Source organism: Lutra lutra, chromosome X, assembly GCF_902655055.1.
Source record: "Lutra lutra chromosome X, mLutLut1.2, whole genome shotgun sequence".
NCBI classification, from domain to species: domain Eukaryota; kingdom Metazoa; phylum Chordata; class Mammalia; order Carnivora; family Mustelidae; genus Lutra; species Lutra lutra.
The window spans coordinates 27,024,059-27,044,395 of NC_062296.1; the positions used below are offsets into that span (position 1 = coordinate 27,024,059).

The 20,337-nt window shown below is 41.7% G+C and overlaps 1 protein-coding gene across 5 annotated transcripts in view; it reads left to right on the top strand.

Moving 5' to 3' along the window:
• The window catches only part of CUL4B (cullin 4B), a 50,692-nt gene continuing 30,355 nt past the window's right edge, over positions 1-20,337 (top strand). For 2 of the 5 annotated variants that reach the window (XM_047714723.1, XM_047714726.1), the window contains exons 1-4: positions 1-133; positions 1,114-1,191; positions 14,686-15,228; positions 17,321-17,436. In XM_047714723.1, the coding sequence (XP_047570679.1) occupies positions 1,131-1,191; positions 14,686-15,228; positions 17,321-17,436 (720 nt within the window). In that variant the 5' untranslated portion in view covers positions 1-133; positions 1,114-1,130. Of the gene's footprint in view, positions 134-1,113; positions 1,192-9,359; positions 9,625-13,802; positions 13,928-14,685; positions 15,229-17,320; positions 17,437-20,337 lie in introns of those variants that run through there. The other 3 variants (XM_047714727.1, XM_047714728.1, XM_047714725.1) reach the window with 2 other exon arrangements.

A 20,337-nucleotide genomic window follows, 5' to 3' on the forward strand; every position in this document is an offset into this window, starting at 1 on the left:
AGAAAGCCCACCAGTTGCTAGCTTGACTAACGGCTGCTGGTGGCCAATTGTCCTACATATTCCAAGCTGGCGGGTTCCAATCATAATAGATGGAACGGCGGTAACCACAGCAAATCCTCTTGGTCCTGGGACGGTGAGTTAAACAGCCCCTCAGAGATGGTGGAAAGCAGAGAGGGTATCCTTTAGGAGTTTACTGGCTTGATATCCTGTCTTCGAGCCAAGAGACCCGAAGCCAAGGCTCGCCTTTGGCAATTTTATTATGCTGTACTTCTTTTCGTTATTCCCCAACATTTAAAGGAGGTATGTTGCCACAGAAGTTAACAGCCTTTACTCACCGGCGATATGGAGAAGATAAGGAAAAGTATCTTAGAACCATGGTTACCCGCTGAGAGAAAATTCTCAGCCAGGTGGTGACCATGATGGGGCGGGGACCCCAACAACCGTGGCTCTGTAGCCCGATAAAGAGGCCAATATAGAAGATAGAGACCTGGTTCGAATTGCAGTGAGATTAATGAGACTCTCCGAAATAGCAGGAGGACACCCTGATGGGAGTCCGTTGGCCTTGAAGCCGCTCGTGGGTGGGACGGGGGTGGGCAGTGAATGGGGGGGGCACCAGCCATAGTAATTTAAGAGGGCATGGCGGATTTCCAGTTTAAGATGTTAGCCTGAATAATTGTGCTTTTTTCCCCCTAAGTTAGCACTAAATGAAATTAGAAAACTAGGGGCGCCTGGGTGGCTCAGTGGTTAAAGCCTTTGCCTTCGGCTCAGGTCATGATCTCAGGGTCCTGGGATCGAGTCCCGCATCGGGCTCTCTGCTCAGCAGGGAGCCTGCTTCCTCCTGTCTCTCTCTGCCTGCCCCTCTCTGCCTACTTGTGATCTGTCAAATAAATTAAAAAAAAATCTTTTTAAAAAAAAAGAAAACTAAATATTAGAGCTGTAACCATAAGGGATAATAGGTAAGGGTGTGAGTAGCTGGCCAAAATTGTAGGATTTTCTTGAAGTTATGAAACAAATAGGATGCAATTGATTGAGAAGCCAGAGTCAATGAACCGAGAAAACTGATCAGATATGGGAGTGGACTGCTGTAAACATGAATTCTGTTTTTTAATGTAGCCTTTCACAGACAGACTATGTCACAGTCCTCAGAATCGGGGAATGCGAATGAAGATGCAGCCATCTCAGAAGATAATGGTGAGTAAATGAACTAGTAAAAGTGAAATACAGAGTTAAATACAAATAATTGTTAAGAATACATCTAGGAAGGAGTGCCTGGCTAGTTCAGTCTGTAGAGCACTAAGCTCTTGATCTCAGGTAGTGAGTTCCAGTCCCACTTTGGGCATAGAGCTTACTTAATAAAAAAAAAAAAGAATTGGGACACCTGGGTGGCTCAGTCAGTTAAGCCTCTGACTCTTGATCTCAGCTCAAGTCTTGATCTCAAGCTCCTGAGTTACTGCCCTACCTTGTGCTCCACGTGGAGCCCAACTTAAAAAAAAAAAAAAAAAAAAAGAAAAGCACAATGAAACCATTCATATGAAAAATTAATAGCAAGGTGGAAATAAATTTCTGGAGAGAGGATGGTGGTAAAGAGAGCATTTCTGCTTTGTCATGGTTGTTTTACAGTGAGAATGAATTCATGTTTATTTTGGCAAAAAACCTGGAAGTTTGATAATATTTAGTGTTGCTGATGGTGTGGGCAATCAGCAGTCATTCTGAAGGTGAGAGTGTATGTACTACATTTCTGAAAAGTAAGATGGCAATCTATCAAAATTTCCCTTGGTTCTACTTCAAATATATCCTCAGAAATACTTTTCCACGTGCATAAAGATTTATATTACAGGATGTTCGTTGCTGTGTATTTGTAGTGGAAAAAAACTGGAAATAACCAAATATCCAAAAATAAGAGAGTGGTTAAATAAGAATGGTATGTCTTTACTATGAAATTGTTTGCAGCCCTTAAAGAGAGTGAGATTTCTATGTACTGTCATGGAAAGATCTCCAAAGTATATTAAGTTTAAAAAGCAAATTGTAGAGCCAAATGTACAGTAATGATACCATTAAAAAATACCAAAGCTCCCTATTTGTATATATACACAAATATATGTACACAAATGCTGAGGAATGCTATGCACCAAACCTAACAATGAAGGGACTTTTTATTGTATATTCTTCTATATATCTTTTTAAAAAATTATTTATTTGACAGAGAGAGATCACAAATAGGCAGAGAGGCAGGCAGAGTGAGAGGGGGGAAGCAGGTTCACCGCTGAGCAGAGAGCCCGATGCGGGGCTCGATCCCAGGACCCCGGGATCACGACCTGAGCTGAAGGCAGAGGCTTTAATCCACTCAGCCACCCAGGCGCCCCTTCTATATATCTTTTTTACAGGAACGTGTTTGTAAGTGATTTGTATAAGTTAACAAAACTGAAAGATAACCAATAATAGAATTTAGTGTGTAGAAGTTTGCAACTACTAATAGTTGAAAAAAAGGTAAAAAGGAAATTAAGTCAATCCAGTAAGGGAGAAAAGAAACAAAAAACCTAGATTTTTGTAAGTGATAGGAGTATGTGTATTCATATATAGTATACTATGCTGCCCTTAAGAGTGGTAAGGCAGATTTATGTATACTGACAAGGAAAGATGTCCATGATATAATAGTAAACAAAATAAAGTCACAGAACAATTCATATAAGTATGATCTATTTTTTTAAAGCAGTATGTTGCTAAATGTATCAAAAAAGACTTTAGGGGCACCTAGGTGGCTCAGTTAAATGTCTGCCTTCAACTCAGGTCATGATCCCAGGGTCCTGGGATTGAGCCCCACGTTGGGCTCCCTGCTCAGCAGAGTCTGTTTCTTCCTCTCCCTTTGCCCCTACACCTGCTTGGGCTCTCTCTCTCTTAAATAGATAAATAAAATATTTTTTAAAAGAAAAAGATTTTATTTTAAAAAGATTTTTATTTACTTATTTGACAGAGAGAGAGAAAACACAAGCAGGGCGAATGGTAGAGGGAGAAGCAGGCTTCCCGATGAGCAGGGAGCCTGACTTGGTGCTTGACTCGGGGCTCGACGCAGGGCTCGACACCCAGCTCAATACAGGGCTTGATCCCAGGACGCTGGGATCATGACCTGAGCCAAAGGCAGACCCTTAACGACTGAGCCACCCAGGCACCCTAAGATAAAGACTTTAATTAGCAAACTATTAACTGAAGTTAGCTTTAGGGAATGGGTTTAGTTGGGGAACAGAAAGGGGAGGTATCACCTTATTTTGTGGTTAAAGGTTCTTGAGACCCGGACATCTCACAAAGAGGGAAAGAGGCAGAGGGAGAGGGAGAAGCAGACTCACCACTGAGCTGGCAGCCCAGGGTGGGGCTTGATCCCAGGACCTGGGGATCATGACCTGAGCCAAAGGCAGATGCTTAACCATCTGAGCTACCCAGGCACCCTGAGACCTGGACATCTCTAAATGTACAGCTGATCATATTATTCCCTTCCCTGCTTGAAGCCCTTCAGTGGTTACCCATGACCTACTGGATCAAATCCAAACTCTGGAGCATGGCATGTAATGTATGATCTGAACTCTGCCTGCCTCTTTGTCTTCATCTCTCACCATCCCTCCATCAAAGCCTACTGCACATCAGTGTCACAGTGTGGTAATACCTGCATTTGCTTAAATGGGCCATGATTTCTCATAGATCCATACGTTTGTACACACTGTTCCCTTTTCCAAGCAACCCATAGGTTTCCAGATCTTGCCATCCCGATACTACAAACTAAGTTCGGATCCGTATAATTAATAAACAATTACAATAACTCTTTAAGTCCCCATCTTGCGGACCATGGAAAGTCTGTTCTTTCACCAGGTTGCATGGGGATTCCACCAGGTTCCCAATGGAATCCATGAGAAATGCCTAAATATTCCAAAAATCAATCCCAGTTGTCATGTGCCATCTCTGCCAGCTATTCTTTCTCCAAACTGCTATGCTCTAGCGTTCAACGAGTCACCGCTTGGTCTTTATACTTTATTATTATTTTTATTTTTAAACTGCCTTTTTGGGACACCTGGGTGGCTCAGTGGATTAAAGCCTCTGCCTTCGACTCAGGTCATGATCTCAGGGTCCTGGGATCGAGCCCGGCATCAAGCTCTCTGCTCAGCAGGGAGCCTGCTTCCTCCTCTCTCTGCCTGCCTCTCTGCCTACTTGTGATCTCTGTCTGTCAAATAAAGAAAGAAAATCTTTAAAAAACAAACAAACAAACAAACAAACAAAAAACCCCTTCCTTTTCCCCCTTTTTTCTTTAAAAGGATTTCTCTATGCCTAGGGGCATCTGGGTGGCTCAATCAGTTAATCGTCTGACTCTTGCTTTCGACTCAGGTCATGTTCTCATGGGCAGTGACATCCAGCCCCATGTCAGGCTCCATGCTCAGCAGGAAGTGTGCTTGAAGATTCTCTCCCTCTACCCCTCTCCTGTTCTCTCTCCCAAATAAATTTTAAAAATCTTAAAAAAAAAAAATCTCTCTGCCCAACATGAGGCTTGAACTCACAGAGTCGCATGCTCTACGGATTACGCCAGACAGGCATTCTGGTGCCTACACTTTAAACAAACTTATTATGGGGCACCTGGGTCTCAGTCGGTCAGATGTCTGACTCTTGATCTCAGCCCAGATCTCGATCTCACAGTCATGAGTTCAAGCCCCATGTGGAGCCTACTTAAAAAAATAATAATAAAAATAAAAAATGTTATTATATAATTTTAATACATACAGAAGAACATATGTAACATGTAATTTATGGAGCATAATAAGAAAACAAACACCCATGAACCCACCGTCAACCTTATAACTAGAAATATTACCAATGCTTTTGAATCTACCTAAATTCTCCCCCTTGCTTACCCCAGAGCAATCCCCTATCCTGGATTTTGTGTTTATTTTTTCCCTTCTATATTTTAAGGTTTCACCATATTTTTATATGGTAAAATATAATTTTACCATATTTTACCAAATATGGTACCAAATTACCAAATATGGTAAAACTTACAGTTTTACCATATTTTCTACCCCTTATTTTGGAGCTTTACAAAAAGTTATCAACTGCATATATTCTGTAATTATTGCTTTTTTCATGTAATTATTTTTGTGATTTATGCACATAGCTGTAATTAATTTTTTTAAAGATTTTATTTATTTGACAGAGAGATCACAAGTAGGCAGAGAGAGAGGCAGAAAGAGAGGAAGGGAAGCAGGCTCCCCGCCTAGCAGAGAGCCCGATGCGGGGCTCAATCCCAGTTCCCTGGGATCATGACCCTAGCTGAAGGCAGAGGCTTCAACCCACTGAGCCACCCAGGTGCCCCTGTAATTAATTTTTCAATGTTGTGTAGTATTTCATTGTGTGACTATACCCCAATTTATTTAGTCATTCTATCAAAGAATACTCTCTTACTGTTTTCTGAGGTCTGTATCAAAGGTGATACAGGCTAGGAACAGAAAATCCTTAGTGTGTTGTGCCACCACTATACAGTCTCCATATATCTATTATTAGCACTTAGTATATTCGAGGGCAAAGGTCAGCATTTCTTTTTTCTGTAAAGGACTGGACAGGAAATATTTTAGGCTCTTGCTGGCCCTATGGTCTGTCCCAACTACCGAACTCTGTTGTTTTAGCACAAAAGCAGCCACAAAAAGTATGTAGATGAATGAGTATGGCAGTATTCCAATAAAACTTAATTTAAAAAAATATTTCATTATTTCAGTGAGTGAGAGAGAGAAAGGGTGAAGTGGTGAAGGGCAGAGGGAGAGGGAGAGAAACTTAAGCAGACTCCATACTGAGCATAGAGCCCGATGCGGGGATTAGTCTCTTGACCCTGAGATCAGATCTGAGCTGAAACCAAGAGTCAGACGCCAAACAGACTATGCCACCCAGAAGCCCCTCCAGTAAAACTTTCTTTATCAAATAGGCAGCTGGCTGGGTTCATTCCACTGACTGTCCTTTCTCAAATTCTGCTCTAGTTCATCTGAATTCTGGTAGCATTGTCCAGTATTGTGGTCACATGTGCATCTCATTTCTTTCTCATTACCCTATTTCCCATGCTTATCTGTCCCCATGCACACTCTCCCCCCAACCTCCAACTCCTGAACCAGTGTGGCTCAAAGCAAGAATTATCATCAGTAGCCACAGCTCCAACGGCAAGTATGGGATAGGAGGAAGGCCTGGTACTAAGAGGCCTAAGCATTATTATACCAGTTTGAGACTGGGATGCTGCCTTGATTTCCCTCCTTAACACTCCATGGGTTTCAGTTAAGACAAACTATTCCCTGAGAACTAGTTTCCTTGCAGATCCTGCATATGTCTTGGTCTTTCTCACCTTCAGGATTTATTTATTTTTTTTAACTTTTTTTTTTAAGATTTTGTTTATTTATTTGACAGAGATCTCAAGTAGGCAGAGAGGCAGGCAGAGAGAGAGGAGGAAGCAGGCTCCCTGCTGAGCAGAGAGCCCGATGTGGGACTCGATCCCAGGACCCTGGGATCATGACCTGAGCCGAAGGCAGAGGCTTTAACCCACTGAGCCACCGAGGCACCCCTCACCTTCAGGATTTAAACCCGCACCCTGTTTTCCTTCTTTGTACCCCCTGCCCCCTCCCACTCTTCTTGCCTGGTTAATTCCCACTTACCCTCCAGATTTAAATTGAATTACTTTCTCTGGAAGCTATTATTTTCTCTGGAAGCAATTTTATAACTCCCCACCCCCACTTTTTCTCTACCCTACCCCACCCCACCTTCCTAGGCTGTGCAGGTGTTTCTGTGTTCCTGTAGCAGCTTTTATCAGTCTGTCCTCTAATTTTCTGCCTCACCCACTAGGCCAATTGAGAACTGTTTGAGGGCAAGGGTTGTCTTTGTATACTCAATGAGTGGGTCATAACGGGTCCTCAGGCAAGGCTTGTTCAGTGTTTGTCGGGATTTGGCTAATAGAGGGAGCTGGTTTCTACCTCTGGTGAAGATCAGCCATTGGCTGAGCGTCCAGCCAAAGAATGGACTGATTCTGATTCTCTAGAGCAAATTGCTACTGTCTCCTTGAATGTGCATTGCTTGATGCTGGGTCCTGCCTGAACTGAATCCAATCTTGGTCTCCTATTGGGCACTATGATTTGGGTCATCTCAGTAAAGGAGTAATTTTTTTTTTAAATATTTTATTTATTTATTTGAGAGAGAGGCAGTGAGAGAGAGCATGAACGAGGAGAAGGTCAGAGGGAGAAGCAGACTCCCGTGGAGCTGGGAGCCCGATGCGGGACTCGATCCCTGGACTCCGGGATCATGACCTGAGCCGAAAGCAGTCGTCCAACCAACTGAGCCACCCAGGCGTCCCAAGGAGTAATTTTTTATTCCTCCTTTTTTTTTTCTCTCCTGGTGAGTGGGGCTCTGAATGTCTTTTCCTAACTTGACTATTACTTGAGACAATTTTATGGCATGTCTTCTTACTAAACTGGAAATTATGGGGAGTGCCATATTTGGATTTAGAGAAGAAGTGGGTTTGGTTTAAGTCTGCGTGCTTTTTGTCTTTGGCAAGTCATTTGAACCTCCTTCCCTGAGCCTGTTTCTCATCTGTAAAATAGGGATGGCACCTGACCTATCTCACTGTGGTTATGAGGATAAAATAAGATTGTGTGTGAAAGTGCTTTGAAAAACTGTAAAATCAACCACAAATGGAATTTTGTATTAGTTCTGTATTCCCTTATGACATCTAGCACCATGCCTTGCCCAGAGTAGTTGCTCAATACATTTTTGTTGAATGACCAAATGAATTGGCAAGAAAAATAATGCTATTGGTGGGAATAAAGGACATTTAATGGAATCAGGAAAAACAGAGCACTTGGCAATAGAAACATCCATATGGTGAATAAATAAGAGTTGGGCATTTATAGATAGCATCAAATCTACATCCCCAATGTCTGGTCTTTGTTTTGCTTATAAAAATATTTAAATTTCTTTGAATAAGCTTTTGGCAGCTGAGATAAACTTGACTAGATCTTAAATATGCAGTCATCACAAAGCAGGATTGGCCCCAGGCAATACTGTGAGGTCAGCAAAATGTACTCCCAGAAATCTTACCTCCCTTGATGGTAACTTTACCCCTCACAACCCCCATCGTAAGGCCTAGTCCAAGTTCTGTTTACCTCCGGGCACTTAGGACTTTTGTATTATCCTTTGTTCAAGGAGCATTCACCTTAAAGGGTCAGGAACTGAGCCTCCCTGACTCATTTGTATTTCAAAAAAAAAAAAAAAGGAGTCTGGGAGGAGGAGACTATTTTTATCAAAAGGAATGAATAAATAATTGTGAAATTTCTGGCATTAAAGGGTACGTGGGCTTATCAGCCTCATTCAAATCATGACGGATCTTAGTTCACCTACGGCTAGGGTCTCAGTCTTGGAGGTATGTAGTTCACCCTGGGAACTTCTTAGAAATAATGATAATCGAGGGGCGCCTGGGTGGCTCAGCTGTTAAGTGTCTGCCTTCAGTCCCATCGTGATCCCAGGGTCCTGGGATGGAGCCCCACATCGGGCTCCCTTCTTGGCGGGAAGCCTGCTTCTCCCTCTCACACTCCCCTTACTTGTGTTCCCTCTCTCACTGTATCTCTGTCTAATAAATAAATAAAATCTTTTAAAAAAAGAAAGTGATAGTTGAGGCCCTTACTCAGAGGAGCTGGGAACCACTGATTTAAGCCTAAAATGGCCTTGCTCTTGCGAAAAAGAAAAGCAAAGTGCCATTGGAAGATCAAATCTTAAAGCACGGTGGGAGGGACTGTGAGAGTCATTGATAAAGTGAAGGGAAGGTTAAAAATAGGCCCAACTACTCCACAATAAGCAAGTGCTAGGCAGCACCAAAGAAAGTAATCTGTGGCTGATCTAGTCTTCCACCCCAAACCTCCAAGGAAAACTGCCTGGCCCTAACTGTTAGTCCTTAAATCTGCTTTCCAGATGGTTCCCAGTTATGACTATAGCTAAAGTCTCTGAACTAAGGGGCTAAGTCTTCAAATGTTTGATGTACCCAAGTCAGTAAGTTGTCAGTTGATATTTTATGTAGAAGATAAATGATTTTGTTAAAAATATTACATCTGTGTTATTTATTTACATTGTACTGCGCACCATGGGTTTAGCATTTGTTATCAAGTTCCTTGCTTTAAACTCTACGATGGGCAAAAGGTGAATTCACCTTGTGTAGCTGGGTCATCTTTGCTTAAGCTCTGACCTCAGTCATCCCCTAGCCACCCCTAGCCACCCCTGCTGTTGATAGCATCACAAAGCCCTCATTATGACGTCACACTGGCTCCCTCACCGCAGCTTGCTTTGCCTTTTCTGTCTTTCCCTGCTTCAGAGATGGTCCTTCAGAAAGACAGATAGGGAGCATGGACTACCTTTCACCCACCAGCTGTGTTTTCTAGACACATCCCTAAACAATGCTTGCTGGAGAAACATTTTTAGTATTCTAAGCAAGCAGTGTCTCCTATTTCTAAGGAAAATCCCATCTGTGGATAGCAAGGCTTCTGTGTCCATTGACAAGCCCCTGCTCCGAGATGTCTGAAGACTCAGAATCAAGCACCTCGGGGAATCCCCGTGATCAAAAGAAGGAAACAGGTCAAATTCTTTTTTAGAGACATGACTGCTGAAATAGGGGAATGGACATAAGAAAAATTAGTCCTGTCTTTGTATTTCTTCCTGTATGTGTATATTTACCTTTATAAATAGCTACATATTTTATTTGCTTGATTAAAAGAATACCAATAATAACTATACTTCATCTGGCAGCACTGTAAAGTTTAATTAATGTTTCTAAGGTATGAGTCGAACTCACAAGATGAAAGTTTCTATATATGGAATATGTGTTAAGTGCCCAATCTGGTTTAGTCTGATAATGGCCATAATTGTATGGTGTCCTACATAGCATGTCTTGATTATTGTGGTTTCAGTGAGTTCAACCTTGAGAAATGTATTTTAATGTTGAGAATTTGTTTGACGTTGGTTGACAAATGTTTAGGTGTATAGAATATATATGCTTCTGTTTTAATTAGCCCAATTATTTTATTCTTGATTTACAAGATGTTTTACAAAGAAACATGGAAGGTTTTACTTCTTTTTAAATTGGTCCAAGGGTCCAAGAAGGCACAAAGGTCTGGCCCTCACACATCATATAGTCATATCTAAGTTGGTTTGTGCCACAAAATCTAAATGTTAAATTTAAAAAATCATTATGAAAATTACATATCCATATTAAGATGTGCTAAATATGTGAGACATGCTAAATATTTTGTGACCTGGCACAAAATAAAATAAGGTTGTTAGGATATCAAAAGAAGATTACTATTAGTCGCCAAGATAAAAAAAGAAAAATATTTTTTCCACAAAACTCATTTAAGGATATTTCATGGAGAACTTAAATAGTAAGTTAGACTACCAGGTTATTCAAAGTGAGCTAGCACTTAAGAGCCAAGGATCTGTGCTTTTAGAGACAACATATAACTTGGAAGACTGAAGGCCTTAGATAATCATGTTGGATTGGGAGATATTATTATTATTAGAATGTAGTTGAATATTAACTCTCAACTATACTTTATGTTAGTATGAAAGTTTATCTTTGAATGGCAAAAGCAGTTTTCTGTCCATTCCCTTTCAGCTATAGTAATATTTGTAATTTTAAAAATATCTAGTACTTTTATATATCCTTTAAGAAATATCATTACATGAATTAGAACAGGCCTCATTTTTTTTAGTCTTGAGAAGTCTTTGGTTAAATTGCCAATCCTTCTAGAAAAAGTATCAATTTGAGCCATTATCAGCAGGCCCAGCCATACACTCTTCCAAGGAGTATAACTATACAAATTAGAACAACCCTGTTCATTAAATCTGGAAAATTAGCCAGTTAATCCTCCCCTGTAAAGACATGGCATTATTTTTAGTCTCGTTCAAAGAGATACTCAATTCGATAAGTATCTACTCTGCATTTACAGTTATTCAGCATCGTGTGAAATATGAGACACGACAAAGGAGGATTTAATGTTTTAGGATAAGAGTGACAGTCTCATTTTAGGCAGCAAGAACAAAATGGTATATTCAAAACACATAGTAGTCCATCTTCCCCCTTTTTCAGTGTCTAACACAGTTCTCTGTGGCCCTAGGGCTTAAGTCCATCAGAGCCTTGCTCTCAGCCAATTGTCACCAAACAGCACAAAGCTGGTAGTGGCTCAAGGTGGTACCTCTTTCTAGGAGAATTTGTATTTATTTATTTATTTATTTATTTATTTATTTATTTGACAGAGAGAGAGCACAAGCAGGCAGAGAGAGAGGAGGAAGCAGGCTCCCTGCTGAGCAGAGAGCCCGATGCGGGGCTCGATCCCAGGACCCTGAGATCATGACCTGAGCCGAAGGCAGCGGCTTAACCCACTGAGCCACCCAGGCGCCCCAGAATTTGTATTTTTTTTAAAGATTTTATTTATTTATTTGACAGACAGAGATCAGAAGCAGGCAGAGAGGGCAGACTGGGAAAGGGGAGCAGGCTCCCCGCTGAGCAGAGAGCCCCACTTGGGGCTCAATCCCAGGGTCCTGAGGTCATAATCCCAGGGTCCTGAGGTCATAATACCAGGGCCCTGAGATCAGGACTTGAGCTGAAGGCAGAGGCTCAACCCACTGAGCCACCCAGGTGCCTCTACGAGGATTTGCATTTTAACCAAGGACTTTTGAAGACCTAAAACTTTAAATGAATAAAAAGTGGGCTTGTATAAACAGCTAGAAAATGGATTTATTCTTAAGAGTTCTGATGCGTCTATCACAAACTGTACAATAGAAACTGCTTTTACACCACCCACCATCCTGTTACTCCCCTGCCTTTACTAGCCCAGCCTGGTCCCTCCTTTCCTCGCTATCTACCCTACGGTACAGGGTAGACCAGATTTTTGGCTTTGTGTGCCAGAGGAGGGAAGGAAACATTCTTCCTCTACCCTTCAAGGTCTTCCATCTGGATTAAGAATTAAATTTACATGAGATAGATTAATAGGAGGGGAAAACCAAAGTTTTATTACGTGGGCACAGAGGCCTAATAATAAAATTGAGACCTCAAGAAATGACTAACACAGGCAGTTTCTATACATTTTAGACAATGAGACAACAAATTTGTGAGGAATTGACAGGATAAAGAAAACGGGTGTTTGGGAGCTTTAATTAGTAGGGAATTCTAAGCAAAATTTAGACTGAGGTAAATTAGAAAAATATTTCTGCGGCTTTCTCAGCATTAAAGTCTCTGTTTCTGGTGATAAGGATTTTTTTAAATATCATAGTACAGGGAGGATATTTTTCTTATGGGGAATTTGTTTCTTTATTTCATTGGGACAGCAGGGGGTCTTCCTGTCCTTGCACCAGTTGCTTCCTAAGTAGCTTCGAATCAAAATAACCAGTATGCTATTATGTTACATTTTGGGCAACCTGCTCTGGCCCCTACCCAGGCACTCTTGAGCTTCATTTTCCTTACTTCCAACTGGACATCTTACTTTCTAGCTTCGCTACACTTTCAGTGTTTCCATGAACAGGCCAGACCATTTCACAACTCCCTGCTTTGCCCATTTCCACTGCCCAGAATGCCTTTCACATTCTCCCCTCTTGTCTTTTTGGCAATTCCCACTTTGGGACCCAGCATAAACAATTCCTCTGTGAAACTGACTATTCCATAATTCCTCCAAATCTTTTGATTCATCTGTTTCCAGAGCACTTTGTACATCTGTTACAGAACTGTTACAGAAATTAGTTTTGAAACTGTCTTCCCTTACTGGCTTCTCAATGGCAGGGACCTGGGTATAAGTGTGTGGCATAAACTCAGTATATGCCTGTTTAATGTTTCTGCAGTTAGAATGATCAACAGGTTGGCAGATCTAGTTTTATTTGACATTGTGCTGCCCCCCCCCATGCCCTCGGGTTAAATTTAGGCAGGAAATTTACAAGGTTTCTTGTTGCTAACTTAACCAAATTTAGAGGTTTGTTCTTATGAGTTATCCATTTTGAAATTTGAGCTTGTGTAATACATTGGTAGAAAACATTGATTTTTGCCAATGTCATTCTCCTAAAATGTGTTCTTCCAGTATGAACTGAGATTTGGTAAAAGTGGCTATGTTTACCCTGTAAATTGCTGGATTGATGACGGAGATCAGGATTGGGCTTGGTACTGGGAAGTGGGTGTGTGTGTGTGTGTGTGTGTTGGGGGAGGTGTTAGTTACCTTCCTGTTTCTTGGGCCTTAGAATGCACCCGTAACTCTGGCCAGCCATCTTAGAAAATGCTCCTGTTAGGAAGGTAAAAAGATTTGCAGCTACATTACTGAGAAAGGTATCAAAACTCAGGCCCTATTCATATTGGATCAGGGGTGTCTTTGACATAATTTATAGCTCAATCAAAGCAAAAACTCATTTTCTTTGTATCTTAAGATCTTTTTCTTTTTCTTTTCTATTTTAACATGACATTTCTGCTTAGCACCAGGCATAATGCCATGATTATGTTTTCCTCCATTTCGGGTTACTCCCCTTGCCTTACAACCCCTCCTTATTCCTTTATCTCTTTCAAAGTTTCCATTCTCGGTTCCCTAACTTTTTACTCCCTCCCTTCCTCTCTTTCTCCTCCTCTTTTTTCCCAGCTAGCTCACCCCGCCCCTCGCCGTCACCACCTTCCCTCCCCTTCAGGCTTCTTCCCGCTGCTTCTCCCGCCACCTTCCCCCGACCCGACCCGCCTCGCCTTCAGAAAGCCCCAATCAGGAGCTCGGGAGGTGTCTCGAAAGCCCGCCCCCTCCTCCCTTTCCACTTCTCCCCCCCCTTTCCTCCCTCCCCCCCCCCCCCACTCAAGTCCTGCGGACCTGGGGGCTTCGGGATCTGGGCGCTATGAAAAGTGTCTGCCCAGTCACTTCCGGTAAGGGCGCTGCAGCGCGAAGCTCCCCGCGGGACCGTTAAGGAGGGGGTGGGAGTTACCGGCGGGCCAGGGGAGGACAGTGCTGCCCGGGAAGGGGAGCGGAAGAGGGAGGGGGAAGGACAGCGAGAGCGAGGAAGGAGCACGAGTGTCTTGGGCGCCTTAGTCGCCGCTTTCCCGCCGCCTTCCCAGGAGTCAGCTCCCCCGCCCCCCGGGCGCCCGCAGTGTTTCTCTCCACCCCCCACTTCGGAGGACCGACGCTGCCCCTCCTTCGCCGCCGCGTGACCGGAAGTGGCGCCATCTTTAGCCTCTTGTGCTATTGACAATAACAAGCCCTGGTTCTCTCCCCCTCCCCCTTCCCCCTCCCCCCAACCACGGCATCTCCCCTCCCAGAGAGAGGGAGAAAAGGAGGAGGAGCTGCAGCCTCACAGACTCTCTGAGTCGCTCCTGCAGAGAGGGGGGAGAGAGACCGAAAAGCAGGGGAGGGGGACGGCACAGCCGTTTACCTGTCTGCCTCCTCATTCGCTCTCCCCCCTCGTTCTGCTCACTCCTGGTGTCAGCCTATCCGCCTTCCCAAACCCTCCCATTCCCCCGGTGTAGCCCCCCCTTCACTTTCCTTCTCGTCCTCTGTGTTTCTCCTCTCTTTCTTCCCTTCCCCCTCTAGCATTGCCACCTTCTCTCCTACACGCACGCAGGCATATAAACGTAGGTTTTTGATGCTCCTCTGCCTGTTGACCCCGCTATTTTCATGTTTCCAACAGGTTTTTCTTCCCCCAATCCCTCAGCTGCTGCTGCTGCTCAGGAGGTCAGATCTGCCACTGATGGTAATACCAGCACCACTCCGCCCACCTCTGCCAAGAAGAGAAAGTTAAACAGCAGCAGCAGTAGCGGCAGTAACAGTAGTAACGAGAGAGAAGACTTTGATTCCGCCTCTTCCTCTTCCTCCACTCCTCCTTTACAACCCAGGGATTCGGCATCCCCTTCAACCTCGTCCTTCTGCCTGGGGGTTTCAGTGGCTGCTTCCAGCCACGTACCGATACAGAAGAAGCTGCGTTTTGAAGACACCCTGGAGTTTGTAGGGTTTGATGCGAAGATGGCTGAGGAATCCTCCTCTTCTTCCTCCTCATCTTCACCAACTGCTGCAACATCTCAGCAGCAGCAACTTAAAAATAAGAGTATATTAATCTCTTCTGTGGCTTCGGTGCATCACGCAAACGGCCTAGCCAAATCTTCTGCCACCACTTCTAGCTTTGCTAACAGCAAGCCTGGCTCTGCTAAGAAGTTAGTGATCAAGAACTTTAAAGGTAACCAAGGCCAAAATCCATAATCACCTACTAAGGATTTGACACTTGAGCGGTCACGTGCTCTATTTATGTTAATATATTAAACAGTATAGAGGTGGCCTAATGTTTTATGCATAATCAATGAGGTGGAGGGAGGTCCTTTTTTGGGTGGAGGGTTCATTTTCCGGGGGTGGTTAGTATTCTTGTGCTGAAGCATACACCGAATGTTTCTGTGCAATATTTTGATATCTGGCTCAGCTTATATCTGATCTGTTATTATAACATTGACAATCAATATGATTGATCTGGATTATACAGGTGAGAAATTTGTATTCTAAAGAGGTTTATTTATTTCAGGTGCATAGTGAGCCCAGGCACTGATGGGATTTTTATTTTTATGCTTCGGTAGGCCACATTCTCTAGTCCCTAGAAATGCAGGTAGCGATGGTGATCTTTTCATGCTCAATGATGATTTATAGTTAGATTGATAATGTTGGCTACTATATTCTTGAAACTCATTGTATAAGCAGTATTTGGAGAAAAACATTTATGATCTCTGCATTTCTTTTCAAAGGTAAGGTTTGGAAGTGAAAAATACTGTGTACACAGAAGTAGTAACTCTGTGTACACTAGTCTAAAGATAGGAACAATTACTACATCTATTTTTTTTTTTCACTAAAATGGGTTTTAAAGTACTGACCTGCAATTTTTAGGAAAATTCGTTCATTTTATGTTTGAGGTACGTGATTTAGAGTATTATGAATGTATTGATGCATAGAAAATCAACAGTTTTTAAAATGTAAGTGAGCTGAATTACTTTTTTCTGTTGACTGTTTCTATTTTTCTGACTTAGTTTTTCAGCATCCTTAACTGGTAGGTAATAGATGATGTTTATTAAATGGAGAAGTAAATGAATGAACTGAAGTAATATTTACCAGATAAGTGCCTTGTGGCTAAATATTAGTTTTGAGAAAATTAGATTCTCAATGCTTGTGTTTTCAGCATTAGTGTGGAAATCAGGAACATGCTTTATTTTGTTGAAAGCAGAGGATTATAGTGTTTGTTTTTAACCTTCTCTTTTTTTCCTATCACTCTTCTCCCATCCCCAGGTTCTTAAGTGTTGTAATCTTTCTGATTTAATTAGACCTTTCTGAAGTAAATGTGTATTGTAATTGACTAGCGTGTTCACTATTCCACTCAAAGTGTATCGATTTAATAGCCAAGAATTTTTAAAGAGATGAGCTATGATCCTAATTTCATTTGCATACTGGTCTCTGAGATTTTGTTTGGGTTATTTCTTTCCCTCTTAAACTAAAAACATATCGTTAAGGTATTAGGATGTTCTAATTAAAAAAAAATACTCGTTGCTGGTCAATGAAGTTTGAAGCCTGGGTTAAGAGAGTCCTTTCCATTCTGAAAATGCTACATAGGTTCTGGAGTCATTTGGATGTTATAATTTTTTTAAATTTCACTCTCCTCGTAGATGTAGTTTAAATTAAAACCTGAGTGAAGATGTTTCTCTCCATTTGTGGATGGTGCATAAATGTGAGGGTCAAGCAGACTTGGATTAGAATCCTAGTTTTGCCATTAGCTGTTGACCTTGGGCAAGCCTTACTAAATGAGTCTTCTTAGTTTTCTTGGTTGCAAGATAGGGATAAATAATACCTTCCTTAGAGCATTGTTAGGGAGATTAAGATGTTTGTAAAGTGCCTTGTGCATAGTAGACATTCAGTGTTTTAAATCTCAGGTGCACAATTCATGTTGGCTGACTTAGGTTTTACATGTGATGGAATAAGATCAAGATTGTTATTTTTTATCTGCGATTCTTGAATTTTTATTTTTTGAAGCAATACAGTCAGTTGCAAAAAAAAAAACAAACCCTCGCCTTTCATTCTAATAGGTGAGTCAAAATGACATAAACAGTATTGTGGCATTTCAAATTTTATTCTTTATGCTAAGCCTAAATACAGTAGCTACTTTAATATTTAGATGTAATAATTATAAAAATCACAGTTTACTCTTAAAAAGCAGTAATACTATTATTTTACCTTAATGGATCCTTTCCTTACTGTATGCTACATATTCTGATATCAACCTTGTACATATTGTCTAGATAAGCCCAAATTACCAGAGAACTACACGGATGAAACATGGCAGAAACTGAAAGAAGCAGTGGAAGCTATCCAGAATAGTACTTCAATTAAGTACAATTTAGAAGAACTCTATCAGGTATGTATGAACGTGGATACCGGATTTGGCCAGAGTAAATTGAGGTGGTATGTATATGGATTTTACTTTGAAATGAGTCTTTATATAGACTTACAGTTTTCTTCTAATGAAAATTTCTTGATGAATTTACGTACTCTTTTATAATCAGACTACATATTCTGACATACTGACATTCTGACAAACTATGAGTACAGTCATATTGGTATATATTGGGTTTATCTTAGACCCTTATGAGAAGATTAGGATTTACAGTGAGGAGTACCTTGGTATAATCAAGGTTTTACCTGTAATGGAGTCCTACAGCCCGGATCCCAAAGATAATTTCTGGTGACATGTCATTCTGTTAGGTTACTTCTTGCTAAGTGGGGTTACTCGCCTATAGGAAAGACCTCAAGAAATGCAGATATTCTCTGTATACTTTATCCTCCCTCCTCCTTATTAGTAGCCCTTTGCCGTTTCTTTTTCTTGCTCTTTATGTTTGTTTTATTTTCTGGGCTACAAGACAGTCCTTCGCCAAAAACTGGCATCAGATTGTAATCTAGTGAGGTTCAGGTTTGTTTTTTTGCTTAACAAATGGGTCTATACTTGAACTGTTTAGTTTAAATGTACTATTAAGAACAATTACTGATTTAGACTGCTTACTACCATGATATTTTGCCTACTGTATTTTTTTAAAGATTTTATTAGAGAGCACATGAACCAGCAGGGGTGCGGGGAGAACCAGAGGGAGAGGGAGAAACAGATTCCCTGCTGAACAGGGAGTCCAGTGCAGGGCTTGATCCCAGGACCCTGAGATCTTCACCTGAGTCAAAGGCAGACGCTTAACTGAGGGCCCTGTCCTACTGTATTTTTGACACAACCACTTCAAGAAGTTACTTTCCATTGTAGCACAAGCAGTTTATATATATAAAAAAATTCAGAGTACCAATAGTTTGTGCTTTTTTTAAAAAAAAGATTGATTTATTTTAGAGAGCGAGGGTATATGCAATTGAACCAGGGGGAGGGCAGAGGGAGAATGAATCTCAAGCAGACTCTGTGCTGAGTGGGGTCGTGAGGACTCGGGGTTGTCCCCAAGATCATGACCCTGAGCCAAAACGAAGAGTCAGAAGCTTAACTGGCTGTGCCACCCAGGCACTATGTTTGTGTTTTTCTTATTGATAAGTACCTTCTAAGAAATTAAGTTGGTTTGATTGATCAGAATTTGTCGTTTTTATCTATTCATTTCAGTTGCAGAGGTGGTATGGTAATGGGCAAACCCAACCTGGATTAGGAGTCCGAAGACAGATTTGGGATCTTCTTTTGGTGGCTATTACCCTTCTGATCTTGAGCAAGAAACTAGACCTCCCTCAGCTTCATTTTCCTCCTCTGTAAAACAGGGAAAAGAGTCCTTGTCCTACCTACCTCACGGGGTTGCTTCTAAGAATCAAATTAAGATGTGAGAAACCCCTTGAGGCACCATGTTATAGAAATATAAGATGATGTTATCACTAGTGAAGCTCTTTCATAAGTCACAGTGTGGCTTTTGCACTTGTAATAAGTCAATTAAGATCACCAGTTTCTGTTGCTGTGAGAACTGAACGAGTCAGTGCATGCGAAACACTCAGAACGATGCCCAGCACATAGTTAATAATGTCATACAATATTACCGCTGTAACACAGTGTGTCAGGTGTTAGCTGTACTAAGCTATTAAGGAGAAGCCCACCTTAGTTGGCTGTGTTGGTATATTGCATATGTGGCTCCTGGGCTGTACAGTAATAAAAGTCGAATTACGGAATTAGAGTTGGAAAGGCCTTAAGAGATCATGTAGTCCCGTGGTGTTTCTTCGTATAGTGCAGGTGGTCCTCTACAAATCAGGTTTATCTTTTATTATCTTTTAAGCATTATAGGAACTGTTTGTGAATTAGACACGGTAGCAGTTATTATTCCTCTATTTTTTTTAAAGATTTTATTTATTTATTTGACAGACAGAGATCACAAGTAGGCAGAGAGGCAGGCAGAGAGAGAGGAAGGGAAGCAGGCTCCCTGCTGAGCAGAGAGCCCGATGCGGGGCTCGATCCCAGGACCCTGAGATCATGACCTGAGCCGAAGGCAGCGGCTTAACCCACTGAGCCACCCAGGCGCCCATTATTCCTCTATTGATCAGGAAACTGAGTGTCAGGGAAGTTAAATAATGTGCCCAGACTCCCATTGAGATGCCCAGGTTTCAAGCCAGTGCACTTCCCCTCCTGTGCTGCTTCAGTGATACACTGTAGCACTTTGAGTACCTCTGTAGAGCAGTGTTAGAGGCAGACCGTTTCACTTTAGGGAAAAAACTGTCCTCAAAGAAGGTAATTTTTTCCTTCACGTGTGTGTATATATGGTGTTTATTTGGGTATGGTGGTATATAGCAACCTTAGTTTCAATAATGTTATTTTATGTTTTATGTTTATAGCATATTGTTTTAAAGTATCACTTCTTTAGGAAGCAGGAGGAGCTTAGGAAAGCTCTCTGCTGAGCAGAGAGCCCAATGCGGGGCTCAATCCCAGAACCGTGGGATCATGACCTAAGCTGAAGGTAGAGGCTTTAACCCACTGAGCCACCCAGGTGCCCCCTGTTTATAGCATATTGATTGTGATTGTTATTGAACCCTATTTACTTTACCTTGAATATTTTCCTAGAGCTTTTGGGTTCAAAAATATTTTTCTGCTAAATTGATTCTCTTCAATTCTTTTATGTTTCAAGAGTTCATAGCTTACATTTTTTTGTTTTTCATTTTCTTCTGCTTCAGAATTATTACCTGCTATTGTTCAGTTGCGTTTCTTTAGCCTAAAATCAGCGTTCTAACTTTCTGCTCTCTGCACTTTTCACAATACTTTACTGTTTCTGCTGTAATAAATTCAAAAGCATTTGTTTCTAGCTCT